Raw genomic sequence first — 23752 nt, 5'->3', positions numbered from 1 at the left:
AATGAATTTATTTCAATTGACTGATTTCCTTATATGAACTGTAACTCAGTAAAATCTTAGAAATTGTTCAGTATAATAACTTGGGTCCAGCCCGAAGCCCCGATATCAAACTTACATTTACATTTTACATTTTAGTCATTTAGCAGATGCTCTTATCCAGAGCGACTTACAAACTTGCAACACTGTATAGAATGTTTGGGGCCCTCAGTCTCTTGCACCAGCGAGGTCGAGACAGACACCGCTGTAGGCTATTTGTGCAAGGGATAAGAAGTAATCAGGTAGGCCTATTTTATGACGTTTCCACTGGATCAGAGAATGACATAACCGTTCACGCTGAGTGGTTAATTATTTATTTTAATTTTATTTAACTAGGCAAGTCAGTTAAGAACAAATTATGATTTACAATGAGGGCCTACCCCGGCCAAACCCTAACCCGGACGACGCTGGGCCAATTGTGCTCTGCTCTATGGGACTCCTAATGACGGCCGGTTATGATACAGCCTGAAATCAAACCAGGGTCTGTAGTAATGCCTCTAGCACTGAGATGCAGTGCCTTAGACCGCTGCGCCACTCGGAAGCCCAAAAAGGGAGAGTTATCGAAAGGGAGAGCTGAAAATATTTTTCAAATACATTGAAGAACTATTGCCCCACAATATTCCATATTTCAAGAAACGTCTCAGGAGGAAAACCATCAAGCCCTGGTGATTTGCCTCTTCTTATAGATGTTAATGTGCTCCTGAGTTCCTCATGACTAAGTGGGGAATCATGGAATTCAGATTGCCCTCTATTGAGTTTGGGGCCTTCGAATGTTGATAAGAAATGTGTCATCTCTCTATGATCAGGGTCAACCTCTGATGTATAAAATTGCCTAAACATATCATTAATTTCTGTTGGGTCATGTGATATCTTACCAGATGGTGTTTGAATTGTATTGATACAAGAAAAGGCTTAATTTAGCTTAAGCCTTGCAGCCAAAAGTCTACTAGCAATCTCCCCCTGAGAATAGTATGTTACTCTTGTGCGACGCATTTATAAATTAGATCGTAGTAAGCTGTTATACTCATGTTTTAACGCTGTTCAAATCTTCCCTTTTTGCTCTGTAAATGTTTGTTTCTGCTCATTTTCAACTAGAGTAATGCTTTTCCAAGTCTACTATTTTTTTTATTGCGAGTTTAATTAAGATGTGAGGCAAACGATAGAGTTTCCTTTCAAAAAATGTTTTGTCACCTATCAAAGTGACTGAGGGATTTTTCTGTATCAAATCCATCATGGTAAATACACTGCTCAAAAAAAAAAAGGGAACACTAAAATAACACATCCTAGATCTGAATGAATGAAATAATCTTATTAAATACTTTTTTCTTTACATAGTTGAATGTGCTGACAACAAAATCACACAAAAATAATCAATGGAAATCCAATTTATCAACCCATGGAGGTCTGGATTTGGAGTCACACTCAAAATTAAAGTGGAAAACCACACTACAGGCTGATCCAACTTTGATGTAATGTCCTTAAAACAAGTCAAAATGAGGCTCAGTAGTGTGTGTGGCCTCCACGTGCCTGTATGACCTCCCTACAACGCCTGGGCATGCTCCTGATGAGGTGGCGGATGGTCTCCTGAGGGATCTCCTCCCAGACCTGGACTAAAGCATCCGCCAACTCCTGGACAGTCTGTGGTGCAACGTGGCGTTGGTGGATGGAGCGAGACATGATGTCCCAGATGTGCTCAATTGGATTCAGGGCCAACCGCACCAGCATATGGACTCACAAGGGGTCTGACCTAATGGCAGTCAGGCTACCTCTGGCGAGCACATGGAGGGCTGTGCGGCCCCCCAAAGAAATGCCACCCCACACCATGACTGACCCACCGCCAAACCGGTCATGCTGGAGGATGTTGCAGGCAGCAGAACGTTCTCCACGGCGTCTCCAGACTCTGTCACGTCTGTCACATGTGCTCAGTGTGAACCTGCTTTCATCTGTGAAGAGCACAGGGCGCCAGTGGCGAATTTGCCAATCTTGGTGCTCTCTGGCAAATGCCAAACGTCCTGCACGGTGTTGGGCTGTAAGCACAACACCCACCTGTGGACGTCGGGCCCTCATACCACCCTCATGGAGTCTGTTTCTGACCGTTTGAGCAGACACATGCACATTTGTGGCCTGCTGGAGGTCATTTTGCAGGACTCTGGCAGTGCTCCTCCTGCTCCTCCTTGCACAAAGGCGGAGGTAGCGGTCCTGCTGCTGGGTTGTTGCCCTCCTACGGCCTCCTCCACGTCTCCTGATGTACTGGCCTGTCTCCTGGTAGCGCCTCCATGCTCTGGACACTACGCTGACAGACAAAGCAAACCTTCTTGCCACAGCTCGCATTGATGTGCCATCCTGGATGAGCTGCACTACCTGAGCCACTTGTGTGGGTTGTAGACTCCGTCTCATGCTACCACTAGAGTGAAAGCACCGCCAGCATTCAAAAGTGACCAAAACATCAGCCAGGAAGCATAGGAACTGAGAAGTGGTCTGTGGTCACCACCTGCAGAACCACTCCTTTATTGGGGGTGTCTTGCTAATTGCCTATAATTTCCACCTGTTGTCTATTCCATTTGCACAACAGCATGTGAAATTTGTCAATCAGTGTTGCTTCCTAAGTGGACAGTTTGATTTCACAGAAGTGTGATTGACTTGGAGTTACATTGTGTTGTTTAAGTGTTCCCTTTATTTTTTTGAGCAGTATACTTATGATGTGGGTAAATGAGTCAGCTATACAAAGTCAAAAGTCAGACAAACCTGACTAAACTATTTTGACGTGTACAGTAGGTGTTTGTTAGTGTGTGGGTATGTGTAGGTATATTTAAGTATACACTGAGTGTACAAAACATTGCCCTCAGAACAGCCTCAATTCGTCGGTGCACAATACAAGGTGTCGAAATGTTCCACAAGGAATGCTGGCCCATGTTGACTCCAATACTTCCCACAGTTGTGTCAAGTTGGCTGGATGTCCTTTGGGTGGTGGACCATTATTGATACACATGGGAAACTGTTGAGCGTGAAAAACCCAGCAGCATTGCTGTTCGTGACACAACTATTATGGTTGACAACTCCACGGTGTCCACCTCCCCAGAGTGCAAAGAACCTTGTGGACAACACTGACATTCTCTGCAAACATCAAAGCAGTGACTCTCTCCTGCAGGTTCATGCTCTACAACATCCGTAGAGAACAACCCTTACTCACACAGGAAGCAGTGCAGTTCCTAATCCAGGCTCGTCATCTCCCGTCTAGACTACTGAAACTCTCTGTTGGCTGGGCTCCCTGCTTGTGCCATCAAACCCCTGCAATTTATCCAGAACACCACAGTCTGCCTGGTGTTTAACCTTCCCAAGTTCTTCCATGCCACCCTGCTCCTCCGCACACTCCACTGGCTTCCAGTCGAAGCTTGCATCCACTACAAGACCATGGTGTTTGCCTACAGAGCAGCAAGGTGAACTGCCCCTCCCTACCTTCAGGCTATGCTAAAACCCTACACCCCAACCTGAGCACTCTGCTCTGCCACCTCTGGTTTCTTGGCCGTCCCACCCCTAATGGGGATCAGCTCCCCACTCAGCCAAGTCAAAGCTCTTCTCTATCCTGGCAGCTCAATGGTGGAACAAGCATCCCCTTAAAGCTAGGACAGCAGTTCTTGCCCATCTTCCAAAAACACCTAAAACCCTACCTCTTCAAAGAGTACCTTAAATGAATCCCATGGTGCCCCTTCCCACCACCAAAACATTTAAATGTCTCTTCCTACTAGCACAGATTTTGCTGATACAGCGCCTTCAGAAAGCATTCATATCCCTTGAAGTATTCCACATTTTGTGTTACAACCTGAATTCAAAATGGATTAAATAGATTTGTTTTATCACCCATCTACACACAATACCCCATAATGGCAAAGTGAAAATGTTTTTTTTAGAAGTGTGCAAATGTATTAATAAAATACAGAAATATTTAATTTACATAAGTATTCACACCCTTGAGTCAATGTGTTAGAATCACCTTTGGTAGTGATTACAGCTGTGAGTCTTTCTGAGTACATCTCTAAGAGCTTTGCACACCTGGATTGTGCAACATTTGACCATTATTATTTTCAAAAATCTTCAAGCTCTGTCAGATTGGTTGTTGATCAATCCTAGATAACTATTTTCAGGTCTTGCCTGATTTTCAAGTAGATTTAAGTCAAAACTGTAACTCGGCCACTCAGGAACATTCACTGTCGTCTTGGTAATCAACTTCAGTGTAGATTTGGCCTCGTACTTTGGGTTACTGTCCTGCTGAAAGGTGAAATAATCTGTGTCTGGTGGAAAGCAGACTGAACTAGGGTTTTTCCTGTGCTCAGCTCCATTCTTTTTCTGTTTTTTTTATCCTGAAAAACTCCCCAGTCCTTAACGATTCCAAGCATACTCATAACATGATGCAGCAACCATTATGCTTGAAAATATGGAGAGTGGTACTCAGTAATGCGTTTTATTGGATTTGCACCAAACATAACATGTGAATTGCTTTGCCACATTTGCAAACGGGATGGATGTTTCGGAATAGTTTTATTCTGTACAGGCTTCCTTCTTTCACTTTGTTAATTAGGTTAGTATTGTGGAGTAACTACAGTGGTGTTGATCCATCCTCAGTTCTCCTATCACAACCATTACACTTTGTAACTGTTTTAAAGTTAACATTGGCCTCATGGTGAAATCCCTGAGCGGTTTCCTTCTTCTCCGGCAACTGACTTAGGAAGGTTGCCTGTATCTGTGTAGTGACTGGGTGTACTGAGAAACCATCCAAAATGTAATTAATAAATTCACCATGCTCAAACGGATATTAAATGTCTGCTTTTTAAAAAATCCATCTACCAATAGGTGCCATTCATTGTGAGGCATTGGAACATCTCCCTGGTGTTTGTGTGTGAATCTGTGTTTGAAATTCACAGCTCAACTGAAGGACATTACATGTAATTGTATGTGTGGGGTACAGAGATGAGGTAGTCATTGAAAAATCATGCTAATCACTATTATTGAACACAGAATGAGTCCATATAACTTGTGATTTGCTAAACACAGTTTAACTCCTGAACTTATTTAGGCTTGCCATAATAAATGGCATGAATACTCATTGACTTAAAACAATTGCGAAAAACACATTTCCACTTTGACAATTAATCAATTTAAAATGTAGGCTGTAACAGAACAAAATGTGGAAAAAGTCAAGGGGTGTGAATACTTTCTGAAGGTATGAAGTACTTTGAGGAAAAATGTACTTGCTATGACTGTGTTGTGGTTGTCTTACCCAGCTTTCTGAAGATGCATTTCTTAAGAATGCACACATTTTAAGTCTGCTAAATGACAAAAATGTCAGTGTAATATCTCAACAGAAAATATAGATGAACTTGATAAAATATAGGCATTTGTGAACACAGTACAAAAACGATATGTAATATACTTTTTAGGCTTAAATATCACACAATGTCTGGATGCAGTATTTTACCCAATTCAACACTGAAATCTGCTACTCTAGTTATTTCAAATGTGTCTGAATCTTTTCTGCTGACGATGAAAATTCATCTTTGTCTTTAATGCAGGGTTTGATCTAAACGTCAGAAGCTATCGAGTGGAATGGTTCTATTCTATGTTATAGAGTGGAATTGTTTTTCTGCTCGTGTATCCTGAGGTAGCTCCTTTCTGAGAACATCTTCCTGGCAAACAGCCTTTCTCCGGTGTGGACCTTCAGGTGCATCTTCAGCTGGTTCTGGTGGGAGAACCTGTTCTAACACTGGGGGCAGCTTTAGGGCTCTCCCCTGTGTGGACCCTCTGGTGCCTCTTCAGGTTGGACGAGTGGGAGAAGCGCATATGACACTGGGTACAGCTGAAAGGTTTCTTCCCATTGTGGACACTCCTATGTCTGATAAGGTTACTCCGGAAGGAGAAGCTCTTGTAACATAGTTTACACTTGAAGGGCCTCTCCTTGGTGTGAACGGTCTGGTGCTCCTTCACATAGTTCGCCTCAGCGAAGCACTTCCCACACGTGGGGCAGGCATACGGCTTGTCGGCGTCTGTCTTAATGCTCTGCCTCCCACGTTGTGACCCAATGACACCAGAGGAGGAAGAAGCAGGAGTCACCAACCTCAGGTGGTTAGTCTTTGAGCTCCCTCCTTGACCTCTAGCCATTGTTTGGGTGTTGTTGGGATGGTGCTCTGTGTTATAGGTTAAGTACATCTTGTGGTGAACGCCCATCCTGACTCGGTCTGTAATGGTGGGGTAACCATGAGGTACCTGAGGAAGGCTTGACCCAGGCCTTCTATGGACCCAGTCACCAGGCATTAGACGAGACCCTGAAGGATAAGACAGACTTCCTGTTAGACTACCACCAGGGGTGTCTCCCACTACTCTCTGTGAAGGCTGAAGCCCAGGGTGACCTGCTCTGTTCATCATGGATACTGTGGTGTTTGTATCATAGGAACAGGAGGGTCTATCTCTATCAGCCTCAGGTCCTGCTCCATCCCTGCACTGAGACTGTGAAGAGAAGGGCCTGGGCTGCAGACTGGAACTTCTGTCTCTCTGATGACCACCAGGATTGAGGTTGTTCAGTTCACCTGTCCACTGGTTGTGTTCTGTGTGGTGGTGGTGGAGTCTCTGTCCCTCGTGGTTCGGTCCTGTTTCCGACTTGGGATGGAAGAGCGAAGGCTCCTGATCCAGGGTCCAGATCCGGGTCCAGGGTTTGACACCAGCCCCTTCAGAGGTCCACTCTATCCCGCCAGCAACATTGGATATCAGCAGGTCCTCATGAATTGCAGACTGTAAAGACAAATTGAACAGAAAAGCATGAAAGTTTATATAAGAAAGTCTTTGTTGTACACACAAACATGACATGATATTATAAAACCACACTCAAGCCCATCTCTAACAGTAATTAAAGTACCTAACAATATGTAGCGATTGGAGTTTATTATAAAACATTTCCATTTGTGTTGATTCAAGAATTAAGTATAATGTTTTGGTTCGACTGAGAAAGTAAACTCAGTCCCTGCAATTATTTTAAAAAAGATTGTCAGTCAGCACAGTCAAGTTTCTATTTTATTTCAACTAAATGGTCATAACGTGAAGTGCAGTACTTTTATTGCACAAAACCATGCATGTGACAAGTAGAATAACTTTTCTCACTATGGTAATATACATTTTTCTGTAAATATGGCACCCTTGGTTTGATAAAATGAAATTTTGAGGACTTCGGAAAAGGTTCAACATTACATTACACACACAGCTTCACTATTTTATGTCAAGTAAACATAAATTAAGGCACTATCCTTAACTCACTATAAAACATCAGTATCAAACTAAAGGGTCAACTTTTGTCACTCTTCATCAGTGAAGCATTTTTACAGACACCATCACACCAACCATCACCATATCATCTACTCTGCCTCATCATACTCAATCTTTCCTCAGTTCACCTCATCCAGTTCCTTATACATCCACAACCAACAGAATTAACTACTAACTAACTAGTACTACATGGAACGATGTGGACTGTGGTGTGAGGGGATGACACAGGCTCGACTGTTGCTGATTACTGCCCAGGTGTGGTGGTCTCTCAGGCACTTATTGCTGCCGATACATCACCCAGATGGAGGCTACACATTCAGTGGTGGATGTTCCAGCCTACCTACAGAGGAGGAGGAGCTGTGAACTGTAGAGACAGAGGTGCATGATGAAAACTCCGGGCCTGTCTGACTGATGTGTCTCCCTCCCTGGCTGTACCATCGATGCCACCTCCAATCAAGCTACTCCTTTACTGAACTGCATCATCATCTAGCTGTGGAAGACCCTCTCCCATGAACTGCCAGCTCCCTGAATTTGTTTTAGTTTGTTTTTTAAAAGAGACTGACATTCTGTATGAAAAGCACTATATAAAATAAAGAAATACATGTATTATTATTACTACATATCACCATACACTAATCATTTTCTGCTGGGTTATCCTGAGGTAGCTCCTCTCTGTGTTGTTGCAGGGGTCCATGTTCCAGTTGATAGATCCTATAGAAGGCAGGCTGAAGGCAGCACCTGTTAGGGGGTTAACCTGAGGCCCCATCAGTCTCTCTGAATCACAACTATAGGAGCAGGACGGAGCATCGCTAGCCGAGTCTGTGTCTGTTCTCTCCCGCTGAATACAGACACCTCCCCATCCTCGCAGACCTAATATACGCCTCGCTCTAGTCTCAGCCAGTCTGTTGTCATGGATATGTTGTTTTGTGTTTCTGGTTGTGGTTAACAGTGTTGTTCCCCGGCCCAGAATTGAGGACGCTGTCCCATCCACTGACCTCCACTATGTCGCCTCTGGTCAAGCCCTGCTCGGTGATGTTATCCCCTGGGCCCATAGCTGCACCCGTCTGGGTCTGGGAATCCAAGATAGTCGTCCAGTCTCCTCTGTTAGCCTCCAGCCAACCACCTGCAGGAAGAGGTTAGACTTTAAAAACACGGCAGAAAACTACATATGGAGGGTTTTGTTTGTCCATTACCTGGTCCAGTTCATAGACTATAATGTGTGTTTTTGTATGTAAATACAAGTTGTATTGATTTCAAAAATAGCCAAGCAGTTCATCTATTCCCATTGAAGATATTGTATATTACTATATGTACAGTCGTGGCCAAAAGGATTGAGAATGACACAAAAATATTAATTTCCACAAAGTTTGCTGCTTCAGTGTTTTTAGATATTTTTGTCAGATGTTACTAAGGAATACTGAAGTATAATTACAAGCATTTCATAAGTGTCAAAGGCTTTTATTGACAATTACATGAAGTTGATGCAAAGAGTCAATATTTGCAGTGTTGACCCTTCTTTTTCAAGACCTCTGCAATCCGCCCTGGCATGCTGTCAATTAACTTCTGGGCCACATCCTGACTGATGGCAGCCCATTCTTGCATAATCAACGCCTGGAGTTTGTCAGAATTTGTGGGTTTTTGTTTGTCCACCTGCCTCTTGAGGATTGACCACAAGTTCTCAATGGGATTAAGGTCTGGGGAGTTTCCTGGCCATGGACCCAAAATAATGATGCTTTGTTCCCCGAGCCACTTAGTTATCACTTTTGCCTTATGGCAAGGCGCTCCATCATGCTGGAAAAGGCATTGTTCGTCACCAAACTGTTCCTGGATGGTTGGGAGAAGTTGCTCTCGGAGGATGTGTTGGTACCATTCTTTATTCATGGCTGTGTTCTTAGGCAAAATTGTGAGTGAGCCCACTCCCTTGGCTGAGAAGCAACCCCACACATGAATGGTCTCAGGATGCTTTACTGTTGGCATGACACAGGACTGATGGTAGCGCTCACCCTGTCTTCTCCGGACAAGCTTTTTTCCAGATGCCCCAAACGATCGGAAAGGGGATTCATCAGAGAAAATGACTTTACCCCAGTCCTCAACAGTCCAATCCCTGTACCTTTTGTAGAATATCAGTTTGTCCCTGATGTTTTTTCTGGAGAGAAGTGGCTTCTTTGCTGCCCTTCTTCACACCAGGCCATCCTCCAAAAGTCTTCACCTCACTGTGCATGCAGATGCACTCACACCTGCCTGCTGCCATTCCTGAGCAAGCTCTGTACTGGTGGTGCCCCGATCCCGCAGCTGAATCAACTTTAGGAGACGGTCCTAGTGCTTGCTGGACTTTCTTGGGTGCCCTGAAGCCTTCTTCACAACAATTGAACCGCTCTCCTTGAAGTTCTTGATGATACGATAAATGGTTGGTTCAGGTGCAATCTTACTGGCAGCAATATCCTTGCCTGTGAAGCCCTTTTTGTGCAAAGCAATGATGACGGCACGTGTTTCCTTGCAGGTAACCATGGTTGAGGAAGGAAGAACAATGATTCCAAGCACCACCCTCCTTTTGAAGCTTCCAGTCTGTCATTCAAACTCAATCAGCATGACAGAGTGATCTCCAGCTTTGTCCTCGTCAACACTCACACCTGTGTTAACGAGAGAATCACTGACATGATGTCAGCTGGTCCTTTTGCGGCAGGGCTGAAATGCAGTGGAAATGTTTTTTTGGGATTCAATTCATTTGCATGGCAAAGAGGGACTTTGCAATTAATTGCAAATCATCTGATCACTCTTCATAACATTCTGGAGTTTATGCAAATTGCCATCATACAAACTGAGGCAGCAGACTTGGTGAAAATTAATTTTTGTGTCATTCTCAAAACTTTTGGCCACGACTGTAGGCTATATGTATTTCTCCCTTACCTTGCTCCCCCATCTTTAGTCTACTCAGCAGATTAATGCTCTCTGATCCACCTTCTATTGTCTCCTCTTTGACCAGCAGCAGATCAGGCTTCCCATCCTCCATGTCTACTGACTGTAAGAGATAGAGTGAGAGGATGTTGGATCAAGAAATATGATATGAGCACCCTGCTATGGAGCATCTTCTGATTGGGCAATGCATGCAAATTGTATACTATGCAAACATGTTAGTTGATTGGATTACTTCACACTCTTTAATGGTTTGATAATTCAAAGGCATGGTCCCACACTTAAGACAAAATCAATCAAGACCTGGGCCCATATCTACAAAGAATCTTAGAGTAGAAGTGCTAATCGAGGATCTTTCCATATAATCTTATTCATTATGATCTAAAAGAATAAACTGATCCTAGATCAGCACTCCTACTCTGAGAGGCTTTGTGGATACAGGCCCTGACCTAATACCATTCAGACAGTAGTTCACAGTGGGCTCACCTCAGTGAGACTGCGTGTGGTCCTGTGTTGCTCAGCTGGTTCCTCTGTGGGTTTAGAAGGAGGTGTAATTTGGTTGTCCTCCATGACCATGGTCCACTCAGGGTTCCCCAGACCCTCCTCACACCCCTCCTCCTTCCCCAGTAGCCCCTTCAGACCCTCCTCCTGGAAGAGAGAGGTGGTACAAATTACACAGACATTGGTGTATGGGTTTGTTCACTCGCACCAGCAAGCAATTGCTAATAACCCACCCCATCCTCCTGACCATATGTAATAAAGTGAAAATCAGAGGCCCCGCACCCAGCCATAACACGTAAATGTAGAAAATGCGCTATAGGCTACAGTCAGAGACGGAAACAACAAAAAATTGACAGGGGGTGTTTTTGTTTTTTGCCTGATTCTGCTTATACCTTCCCACATTTTGGTATGCTATTTGTTAGTCAACTTATCTGTAACTATACTGATCAATAATATAAATGCAAAATGCAACAATTTCAAAGATTTTACTGAGTTACAGTTCATATAAGGAAATCAGTCAATTGAAATAAATTGGGCCCTAATCTATGCATTTCACATGACGGCAGGGCGCAGCCATGGATGGGCCTTGGAAGGCATAGGCCCACCCACTTGGTAGCCAGTCCCAGCCAATCAGAATGAGCCCCCCCCCCCATGTAGGAACACCTACGTGAGCATGCTATGCATTGACTACAGCTCAGCGTTCAACACCATAATACCCTCAAAGCTCATCACTAAGCTAAGGATCCTGGGACTAAACACCTCCCTCTGCAACTGGATCCTGGACTTCCTGACGGGCCGCTCCCCAGATGGTGAGGGTAGGTAGCAACACATTTGCCATGCTGATCCTCAACACTGGAGCCCCTCAGGGGCGCGTGCTCAGTCCCCTCCTGTACTCCCTGTTCACCCATGACTGCATGGCCAGGTACGACTCCAACACCATCATTAAGTTTGCAGACGACACAACAGTGGTAGGTCTGATCACCTTACAACGACGAGCCAGCCTATAGGGAGGAGGTCAGAGACCTGGCCGGGTGGTGCCAGAATAACAACCTATCCCTCAACGTAACCAAGACTGAGATGATTGTGGACGACAGGAAAAGGAGGACAAAGCACGCCCCCATTCTCATCGACAGGGCTGTAGTGGAGCAGGTTGAGAGCTTCACGTTCCTTGGTGTCCACATCACCAACAAACTAGAATGGTCCAAACACACCAAGACAGTCGTAAAGAGGGCACGACAAAGCCTATTCCCCCTAAAGGAAACTGGGTCCTCAGATCCTCAAAATGTTTTACAGCTGCAACATCGAGAGCATCCTGACTGGTTGCATCACTGCCTGGTACGGCAACTGTTCAGCCTCCGACCGCAAGGCACTACAGAGGGTAGTGCGTATGGCCCAGTACATCAACTGAGGCTAAGCTGCCTGCCATGCAGGACCTCTACGCCATGCGGTGTCAGAGGAAGGCCGTAAAAATTGTCAAAGACCCCACCTACCCCAGTCATAGACTGTTCTCTCTACTACCGCATAGCAAGCGGTATCCGGAGCGCCAAGTCTAGGACCAAAAGGCTTCTCAACAGCTTTTACCCCCAAGCCATAAGACTCCTAAATAGGTCAAATGGCTACCTAGACTATTTGTATTGTGTCCCGCCACCCCCCAACCCCCTCTTTTATGCTGCTGCTACTCTCTATTTATCATATATGCATAGTCACTTTAACCATACCTACATGTACATACTACCTGAATTAGCCCGACTAACCGGTGCCTGTATATAGCCTCTCTACTGTTATAGCCTTGCTACTGTATATAGCCTCGTTACTGTTATTATTCACTGTCTTTTTACTGTTGTTTTTTATTTCCTTATCTATTGTTCACCTAATACATATTTTTTACTTAAAAATTGCACTGTTGGTTAGGGCCTGTAAGTAAGCATTTCCCTGTAAGGTCTACACCTGTTGTATTCGGTGCACGTGACAAATAAACTTTGATTTGAAGTACAGTCGCAAAAAACATCAAGCGCTATGATGAAACTGGCTCTCATGAGGACCGTCACAGGAAAGGAAGACCCAGAGTTACCTCTGCTGCAGAGAATAATAACTCTAATGAATTTAACTGCACCTCAGATTACAGCCCAAATAAATGCTTCACAGAGTTCAAGTAACAGACACATCACAACATCAACTGTTCAGAGGAGACTGCGTGAATCAGGCCTTCATGGTCGAATTGCTGTAAAGAAACCACGATTAAAGGACACCAATAAGAAAAATAGAATTGCTTGGGCCAAGAAACATGAGCAATGGACATTAGACCGGTGGAAATCTGTCCTTTGGTATGATGAGTCCACATTTTTTGATTTTTGGTTCCAATTGCTGTGTCTTTGTGAGACGCAGAGTAGGTTAAACGGATGATCTCTGCACGTGTGGTTCCCACCGTGAAGCATGGAGGAGGAGGTGTGATAGTGCTTTGCTGGTGACACGGTCAGTGATGAATTTGGAATTCAAGGCACACTTAACCAGCATGGCTACCATAGCATTCTGCAGCGATACGCCATCCCATCTGGTTTGCGCTTTGTGGGACTATAATTTGTTTTTCAACAAGACAATGACCCAAAACACCTCCAGGCTGTGTAAGGGCTCTTTGACCAAGAAGGAGAGTGATGGAGTGCTGCATCAGATGACCTGGCCTCCACAATCACCCAACCTCAACCCAATTGAGATGGTTTGGGATGAGTTGGACCGCAGAGTGAAGGAAAAGCAGCCAACAAGAGCTCAGCATATGTGGGAACTCCTTCAAGACTGTTGGAAAAGCATTCCTCATGAAGCTGGTTGAGAGAATGCCAAGAGTGTGCAAAGTTGTCAAAGGCAAAGGGTGGCTACTTTGAAGAATCTAAAACATAGAATATATTTTGATTTGTTAAACACTTTTTGGGTTATTTCATAATGTTGATGTCTTCACTATCATTCTACAATGTAGAAAAGAGTAAAAATAAAGAATAATTATTGAATGAGTAGGTGTGTCCAAACTTTTGACTGGTACTGTAAGTATTCAGACCCTTTGCTATGAGACTCGAAAATGAGCTCAGGTGCACCCTGTTTTCATTGATCATCCTTGAGATGTTTCTATAACTTGATTGGAGTCTACCTGTGGTAAATTCAACTGATTGGACATGATTTGGAAAGGCACACAACTGTCTATATAAAGGTCCCACAGTTGTTAGTGCATGTCAGAGCAAAAACCAAGCCATGAGGTCGAAGAAATTGTCCGTAGATGCTCAGAAACAGGATGCTCAGAAACATTGTGTCGAGGCACAGATCTGGGGAAGGGTACCAAAACATTTCTGCGGCATTGAAGGTCCCCAAGAACACAGTGCCCATCATTCTTAAATGGAAGAAGTTTGGCCAGATTGCTTAGTTTAGTTCCAAACTAAGCAATCGGGGGAGAAAAGCCTTGGTCAGGGGGGTGACCAAGAACCCGATAGTCACTCTGAGCTCTAGAGTTCCTCTGTGGAGAGAAACTTCCACAAGGACAACCATCTCTGCAGCACTCCACCAATCAGGCCTTTGTTGTATAGTGGCCAGACGGAAGCCACTCATCAGTAAAATGCACGACAGCTTGCATGGAGTTTGCCAAAAGACACCTAAAGGACTCTGACCATGAGAAACAAGATTCTCTGGTCTGATGAAACCAAGATTGAACTCTTTGGCCTGAATGCCAAGTCTGGAGGAAACCTGGCACCATCCCTACGGTGAAGCATGGTGGTTGCAACATCATGCGGTGGGGATGTTTTTCAGCGGCAGGGACTGGGAGATTAGTCAGTATTGAGGCAAAGATGAACGGAGCAAAGTACTGTGGAAGGACCACCAGAGGGCAGGCTGGGCTCACGGATAGTAGCCCAACAAGGCATGTGAGACAAGGTAACCAGAGTCAATTAAGCACAGCTGACGGTACTAATGAGATATTCTCTTTCCCCTACAAGAGAGAGGATGGAACCAGCAAGAAAGGAGGAAGATAAACTATCTTTGGAGAATGGCTACGGAGCGAGGTGCTATCCATGAAGAGCCATTAAGACGGTGATGAATATGTGATTGTTGTTATAGTTTGAAGATAATCGTAATGTGATCCTGTGTCATCTAAAGAAGATGTATGTTGTTCCTTTGGAGATTCTCATTGACTGTGTTGGAGTGTTTGTATTGTCAGAAATCCCTCAATAGAAAACTGTGTTGAATCAAGAAAACCTACTCTGGACTTGTTTATTCCACCTTTCCACTTTAGAGTGACACCAAATGACTTGGTCCACTCACAGTACAGAGAGATCCTTGATGAAAACCTGCTCCAGACCACTCAGGACCTCAGACTCGGCTGAAGTTGCACCTTCCAACAGGACAACGACCTTAAGAACACAGCCAAGACAACACAACGCAGGAGTGGCTTCGGGACAAGTCTCTGAATGTCCTTGATTGGCCCAGTCAGAGCCCGGACTTGAACCCGATCGAACATCTCTGGAGAGACCTGAAAATAGCTGTGCAGCGATGCTCCCCTTCCAACCTGACAGAGCTTGAGAGGATCTGCAGAGAAGAATGGGAGAAACTCCCCAAATACAGGTGTGCCAAGCTTGTAGCGTCATACCCAAGAAGACTTGATGCTGAAATCGCTGCCAAAGGTGCTTCAACAAAGTACTGAGTAAAGGGTCTGAATACTTATATAAATGTGATATTTTTATTTATAATAAATTTGCAAACATTTCTAAAAACCTGTTTTTCCTTTGTCATTTATATGGTATTGTGTGTAAATTGGGGGAAACTATTTAATCAATTTTAGAATAAGGCTGCAACGTAACCAAATGTTGAAAAAGTCAAAGGGTCTGAATATTTTCCAAAGGCACTGTAATTCTGCAGGAGTTAATATTGAGGCTATGTGAGAGGTTAAGGAACTACAGTCAGTGTCCAGATTTCAGTTTCCATTGAACCCATCTGAACAGTAGGCTATAGTTCCCTTGACCTGCCATAGGCCTATTTGAAGTCCCAGTCTTGTAACTGTCAAATTTGTATAGCGCCTCACAATCATCACGCATAACATAGCCGGCACTGCTATCATCCTCTTTTACCACTTCACCAAATCCTTCCCAAACATTACTTTTCATGCCCTCCCTTCTCTTAATTTTCAACAATTCATTTCGCAGCTTTTAGCCTCCGTGGGTTAACGTTAAAAGATGGACTATGCAGAAATCGCTCTGCCATTTCCTGGTTGCTATAGTAGTAGTTCGCCTAATTTTAGTTTGTGACAAAACAAGCAATTATAGTGAAGATATTCATTGTCGCATCTAAACCGCTGAGAAATATATTTTCCATAACCAGAAATGTTGTATTTACAGCTTTTTGAAGCTGGTGTAAAAAACGTACGTAAAGACGCAAAAACGCAACTTAATGGGAAGCATAGAAATAGCGCAAATAGAACATATCTACCGCTTCTTAAACTTGATTTAAATGAGAATGACAGCTAGATAACACATTTCTATGTGAATTTGGTTGGGTCGCTCAAAAAGTTGTTGCAGCTTTAATTTTTTTTCTGCCCGTTTTTGCGTGTAGGCTAAAACTTTGGCTTATACACTAAAGCCAGATAGGTTTTAATTTAATTATTTTAGGCTAAATGTACCCTATAGATATAAATTACACAATAATTAAACATGATGGATTTTTTAAAGCTAGCGTTTTCTCTTTATTCAAACCACCCGCCATCAACCACACAACATTTCATGACCCTTAAACCTGCCCTGCAGATATAACCATGGGGGAACTGCTCAGAAGTCTCATTTTGTGTTTATTAAAACATGAACAAGTTTTAAATTACACTATATGAAATCAACACATACAGGTCATGTTTAAACTAAAAATCTGCATGGACTTGATAAACTGCCTTAATATACTCATTAAAAGTGTATTGGAAAACATTAAAGTAGTTAAATGGAAGTAATGAAATAGGCATTTGTGAACATCATATAGCCTACACAATATGTAACAGACTTTTTAGGCTTATATATCACACAATGTCTGGATAAAAAAATTCAACGCAGATATATTCAAATCTGTTACTATCGTTAATCCAAATGAATTTGTGGATCTTTTTTGTTGAGAACAATGAAAATGAATATTTGTCTTTAATCCAGGATTTGATCTAAACATCAGAAGCAATGGAATCAAATGGTTACTTTCTATGTTATAGAGTGGAATGTTTTTTCTGTTGGTGTATCCTGAGGTAGCTCCCCTCTGAGAATCTCTTCCCGCAGTGCGCACAGGCAAACGGCCTCTCTCCCATGTGGACCTATAGGTGCATCTTCAGCTGATGGGAGAACTTCTCACACCGGGGGCAGCTGTAGGATTCTCCCCTGTGTGGACCCTCTGGTGCCTCTTCAGTGTGCCAGACTCTGCGAAGCGCATGTGACACTGGGTACAGCTGAAGGGTTTCACCCCTGTGTGGACCCTCTGGTGGATCTCCACCTTCTGGGGGCAGCTGAAGCCTTTGTTACAGAACATGCAAAGGAACTGCTTCTTTTTACTACCGCCTGATGTTGCTCCCCCTTCCTGAACCTGGGCTCTAGCCCTTTCGTTTGAGTTCAATACCTGATCGAAAAGGAAGCAGCTATGTGAATGGGAAGGCCCAATTGACGTGAACACTGGGTCGCGATCCCTGAGTGTGTGTAAATTTGGAGTGGGTCGCGACATTTCGATTTGTCTCTAAGCTTTTCCTGTAGTCTAAGAAATCTCAGCCCTGTGAGTATCTGCATTCCATGTGGGAGGAGCGTCACCCTCTACTTTCACAGTCACCTCATCTACCACTATAACCTCCCCTTATCTAGGCACCCTTCAGAGTATACACTACTACTGTACAGGTTCCAGTCCCCTCTAGACAGATCAGTCTGTGTCTCTAAACCCAAGGGCATGTTGCCAGGGCCCATTTCTGTAGCGTAAGAACAAGATGGATCATTGCCAGTCTCAAACGCGTCACCTGAGTCCAGATGGGAATTAACTGTCCTCGAGTCACCATAAAGTAAATACACTGAGGCAGGAGCTGGAGGACAGCCCAGTCTCCCTGGGTCTGACTTGAGGTCAGATCCTGTGTGTAAGAGCCTTTGTGTTACAATTAAATTCTCTGTGTTCGTCTCTGTCTTGAAGACGCCGTTCGGCTTTCCACTGACCTCCGCAATGCTGTGTCGGGTCCTGGGCTGGGGTAAGGCGGTGAGGTCCTCCATGGATTCAGGGGGTGCCGCTGCTCCAGCCTGGATGTCTCTGCTGTGTCGTGGATCCTCTCCCTCAGTCCTCTCCTGCTTGACCAGAGACGATCCTCCAGGACCTGCAACTTCTGCATCTTCAGACTGACAAGAAGAGAGGAGTTTATTAAAGGTACATGAGTAGAATTGGATAACAATGTCGTAGCAGTGGGGGGAAAAGGTTGAATTCTAATCCAAAATGAATGAAAGTAAAATTATGCTGACACCATCTAAAATATAATTTATACCTCCAGAAATTTGCCACATAGGCTGTTGGTCGACCGAGATTTCTTTAGTCGAGCAGTCTAAATGTTTTTAATTTCATGGTGCACAAGACACCTGTCTGATTCGCACCTGTTTCAGTGGACTAATCCATTGTGGAGGCCACGGGGACGACACTGTCCATTACTCTAAGACGTGATACAGAAGTTGTATGTGGTTATATTACAGTTGGAGTCAGAAGTTTACATGCACCTTAGCCAAATACATTTAAACTCAGTTTTTCACAATTCCTGACATTTAATCCTTTACATTGATTAACTTGGGTCAAACATCATTAAAATGCAAATCAATTTATAACATTTTTGACATGTGTTTTTCTGGATATTTTTGTTGTTATTCTGTCTCTCACTGTTTAAATAAACCTACCATTAAAATTATTGACTGATCCTTTCTTTGTCTGTGGGCAAACGTACAAAATCAGCAGGGGATCAAATACTTTTTTCCCTCACTGTATATCTACAGAAAGAAGACAGATTGTGCTTCTGTTGCCTGTTTGAGTGTTTGTTTAATAGCCTACTGATACCTTTGGCACCAAGCCTCGTGCAACAGCAAAATGTTGCATAAAGCAATTTCACAGATTCGGCTGTTTGTAATCTTTGCTATGCTGTAATAAAGGCTTTTTAAATCATTAGTGTTATTATTTTGTGATGTTTACATTGATCCAAATTGTCAGAAAAAAATAATGATATTGTAATCTAACAGCAACTGTTTGGCACACATAATATTTATGCAACGCTTGCTCCTAGACCCTCATTATTCTTGATCCCCAGTCGTTTCCACCACTAGGTCAAATGTCTTCCACAGATCTGACTTCCCGTTTACCTCCTGAGCAACCAGTAAACATTCACCCATTTCAAGTTTATTTTTCACGTCCTCCGCATCCGTTTTGCTGTCACGTGTTACTGTGTTTGTAGTTTGTTATAACCAATTGAATTACGTCATTATGATAGGCTATAGGTCAGGCCATATTGGTCGCATGCGATGCTTACATGTTTCACGTAAAGAAAGCAAGCGTTGAGGGAATGTTTTTCCTAAACAAATTAGGGATTTCGGTAAAATAACTTTTCAGTAAGAAACAAAATGCCTGAAATGAGTTCGCAGCATCAGCACGGACAGCGCAATAAACACATGCTGTGCTGTGGTACCTTTTCACTGCAGTAGGGAGGAAAGCGAGACTACGTGAGCCAGCCACACAGGCACTCGCTGTCATTTCCTTTAGCACAGTGTGATCATCAGGCTCTTTCTTAAGTCATTTTTGTGTCTTAATTATTTAATCAAACAGTGTGCTTAAAGCATTAGACAAGCTCAGTGCACACGTAGTTCATTTTATTCAAACACATGTCTGTCTATATATGGAAAAATAAGTTTCAACATTTCAACCAATTGATTGGTCGAAATAACAGGACGACTCCCGGTTGACAATTTTTTTTATTTTAACATATTGGACCATAAATATAGCCTATGCATTGTCCATAGTATCAAATGTGCTATTAGTAATAAGCATTATCACCTGTAGCCCAACTGATGGAGCATAGTGACTATAAACAAATAGGCTGAAGCATGGGGTTGCCTATCTGCATTTACCCTATTGGGCTAATCATTAGCTAGATCCCAAATATTATCTTTTAAATAGTTAGCATCCTATTGCTGAATTTTAAATCCCCAAAAAATTGAATAAACACAGCGAATATAATGTAGGTCTACCTGTTATTGTAACTTGGAGTAACCCCCCCCCAGAAACCATTTCATGTCACCATTTCACCCCCAACACTTTCCCTGGTTGCCACTACTCTTGCTCAACTAAAAATGTTATCTGTCTCATCACTATTTTTTTAAGTCACTCCCCAAAAATATTTAGAGGAAGAGTTGTGTTTTACCCCAAGTTACCATACAATTGACCCGTGTTACATTTAGCCCCACTCTCCCCGATACACTCACAGGGAATTGGAGTGGTAATGTGCTTAACCATGCCACTGTTAAAAACTATGGGTTTAAAATGGTGCAGTTCGCTAAGGAGTTGAGAAATAAATAAAGTTGGAATGGAAAACTGGGATCCCCTATTTTTAACAAAGGCCATTTAACATTAAAACTGCTGTTTTCCCGGTGATTGCAAGAATTGTTATGCATTGACTGCTTAGCAGAATTCATGTTTCCCTCCCTATGGCACTCATAACTTGAATGCGCCTTGAGAGGAATATCTCTCTCGCATAGAACACACAACAACAAGCCAAGTAGGTAAAGAGAACACCATAGATAAATGACTGCCGCGAAAACACTGCGTCAGAGAAGTCTCACAAGCTCCCCTATGGCAGATACATGTAAGCAAGTGAATAGCTGAGGGCAGCCTTTCTGAAATAAGTGGGCCACATTTGATTAACAAAGTAACTGTAATTTTGATGTAATACTATTACACTAACCTCTATCATGATAAAGTGCTGGGTTGAGGTTCCACTCCCCTCATCAACAGAGATTGGTTGGTCATCTCTCCATGTATTGTGTTCAGCTGGCTTCACAACCCTCCTGTGGCCTCCAGTAAGATGTCCTTCACCTGAGAGAGTGATTGGGGGAAAAGAGGTGGTTAGGTTAGGTACTGTCAATGCTCAATGGTATATTGTAAACAAGTGATAATGTCTAGAGTTGGCAAGGATGTAAGGTAACACTTCTCATAACTTCTTGATATACTATTTATTGATTGATGTATTATGTTCCATGCATCACATTGTTTTCATTGGGTAAATAATATGAAGTGCAGAAAACAAGAATCTGGTTATAATATGAGTGTCTTTGCGCAAGACAACCAAGTAATCAGGGGAGTTATTGCATACTATAAAAAAACTGACCAACACCCAATTCTGGTTAAGTCCCATCAACTGGACAGTTGTAAATCATGCAGCGCCTTGTGTCACCATATAAGTGTCTTATATCGGCTGAAAGCTTCAATTCTTGTTAATATAACTGCACTGTCCAATTTACAGTAGCTATTACTGCAAAAAAATGCCATGCTATTGTTTGAGGAAAGCTCCTAAACATAACACTTTTTTCACCACGATAGGTTTGATAAATTCACCTCTGAAGGTGAAATGTGTACTTACAGTCTGAAATCTTGCTCTGATTTATTATCCAAAGGGTCCCAGAGATAACATGAAGTGTCGTTTTGTTAGATAAAATCCTTTTTCATATCCTAAAAAGGTCCATATAGCATGCACGATGGATTTTGTATTTCCACTTGTTCAATTTGCAAAGAAAGGAATCTGTGAAAATCTAACCCTAAAAGTTGTTTCAACCAGTCAAATCCGAGTCCGTATGTATTCCTCAGAGATCCTAGAACGTAACAAGACTTCACTATATCATTTGGGGTGTTGTATATCCTATAGGACACCATATTTGGTCAGAGAGCGACGCCTTCATGGTCTTCACTTGAACAACTCTAACGTTGTCAAATTTGACCAATCAGGGTCAAACAAAGCTAGCTAGATAGCCAATGAGCTGGGCTTTACGAGAGCAAACCTTTTATCTGTCGTAAAATGTAGCTACTAACCTTGTACGATAGCATGCCTTTTCCTTTTGGACAAAAATTATACGAATATTCAGAGTTATGAAAACTGGTTGTTTAGCAAATGTTGAACTTTTAATATGGCTACTAATACTGGAAAAGCTAAATCAAAGTCCAAGTATACAGATTTTACGATATTCTTGCAGAAAAATGTAATATGAATGCAAATGTCTCCTTCACGATTTGACCAAATGTACCTGGGTGACTTCATACTAAATGTCATGTAGTTCGCTCATACTTCAAATTATCCGCACATACACTGCTGTCTTCTTGTGGACACCATCGGAATTACAACCAGAGTAATGGCTGGAACAGGGACCTTTCTGTTGCATTTCAAAGATGGTGGTAGAAAAAAAAACAATTGTTTTTTCTTTTACCAGATCTATTGTGTTATATTCTCCTACATTGAATTCACATTTCCACAAACTTCAAAGTGTTTCCTTTCAAATGGTACCAAGAATATACATATCCTTGTTTCAGGGCCTGAGTTACAGGCAGTTAGATTTGGGTATGTCATTTAGGCGAAAATGTAAAAAAAAAGGGGTCTATCCCTAAGAAATTAACCATCTATTCTACAGTATGTGTTTAACACATCTAAGGTCACACATGTGCAGAGGGGAATGGGGCGACAAGCAGCGCAACCTCGGCCTGCTGCAAAATGTACCTCTTGCCATTCCTCTGTATCGGTCGAGGATCTTGACACTTCTAGGACGAATGGTCCTCTCTGCGCGCTCCCGTGCTACCTTCAGTTCCAGCAGCTGTAGTTTCCTCCGCAATGCCCTGTTTTCTTTCTGGCTTTGAGTAATTTCCAAACGAAACACTGCATAGTCGTCGTCTACGAGTTTACAGATGTCAGCCACAGCGGCATTCGCTAGCACCTCCAAGACGGAGGCTATTTGAGTATGAAAAACCATACAGTTAGCCATTGTTAGCTAGCCTTACCTACCTTACCCAACCAAGTCCTGTCTCCAACGCGAAGTAAACACTACCTGAGGTAAGTATGTAATGCGGTGCAGTTAAGCATATTTTGAGTTGAAATGTGTTAATAAACGTCTAAATAACAATACTAACAACGCTATCGTGATAATTGTTTTGGGAAACTGTTTACTTCCGTTTACACTGAAGAGAAAATATCTTATTGGTTGGCGTCATAGCTCAAAGTCTGTTAACTGAAAAAGGTATGCGCTTTGTTCTTTGAAATACGGTACTGCTTATTACGTTACATATCAAATCTCCTATTCATGATCACTATCTTTCAAGTTCAGAGCAGACTTGTTAAGAACGAACAGTGTGATAAAATACAATAATAAAATTACTTTATTCCATCTACTCAGTAGGTAAATATTTAAGTGCTTGTTCTAGTCTAGGCTTACTGTTGCTTAAAAACAGGTATTTACACAAGCCTGTTTCAAAGTATATGTTAACAAAGGGTTAATGAGGTGTATGTGGTTAATTCCCCTCTTACCCAAGACCCTTCACATGATAACTATAATATTTCCGGTAAAGAATTGTTCCCAGAAGTGCTTACATCTCAAGCCAGAGTGCTACGATTTCTCCCCATTGTGGACACTCCTATGTCTGGTAAGGTTACTCCGGAAGGAGAAGCTCTTGTAACACAGCTTGCAACTTTAAGGGCCTCTCCTTGGTGTGAACGGTCTGGTGTGCCTTCACATAGTTCGCATTAGTGACGCGCTGTACAGGTGGGGCAGGTTTTCGGCTTGTCGACGTCCGTCCTAATGCTCGGCCTCCCACGTTGTGACCGAGTGACATCAGAGAAGGTAGAAGCAGGAGCTAGCTCCCTCAGGTGGAAAAACCCATTCACCAGGCATTAGACGAAACCCTGAAGGAGAAGACAGACTTGCTGTTAGACTCCCACCAGGGGGGTCTCCCACAGCTCTCT

At 42.9% G+C, this 23752-nt stretch overlaps 2 protein-coding genes across 2 annotated transcripts in view; both read right to left on the bottom strand.

The window, feature by feature from the left end:
- The window catches only part of LOC106610087 (zinc finger protein 662), a 246124-nt gene that overhangs the window by 46160 nt on the left and 176212 nt on the right, over window positions 1-23752 (bottom strand). The gene's annotated exons all lie outside the window — the stretch shown is intronic.
- Window positions 4228-22998, bottom strand: LOC106610068 (zinc finger protein 184). Its single transcript, XM_014209203.2, has 7 exons — window positions 22517-22998; window positions 20717-20847; window positions 17946-18122; window positions 10744-10905; window positions 10252-10363; window positions 8340-8467; window positions 4228-6816 (listed from the first exon to the last, which is right to left on the bottom strand). Exons 1-7 carry the CDS (start codon window positions 22776-22778, stop codon window positions 5761-5763), a joined length of 2028 nt encoding a protein of 675 aa, XP_014064678.2. The 5' UTR covers window positions 22779-22998; the 3' UTR covers window positions 4228-5760.

The sequence above is a fragment of the Salmo salar genome, chromosome ssa08 (genome assembly GCF_905237065.1).
Source record: "Salmo salar chromosome ssa08, Ssal_v3.1, whole genome shotgun sequence".
NCBI classification, from domain to species: domain Eukaryota; kingdom Metazoa; phylum Chordata; class Actinopteri; order Salmoniformes; family Salmonidae; genus Salmo; species Salmo salar.
This window is presented reverse-complemented; position numbering and strand designations above follow the sequence as displayed.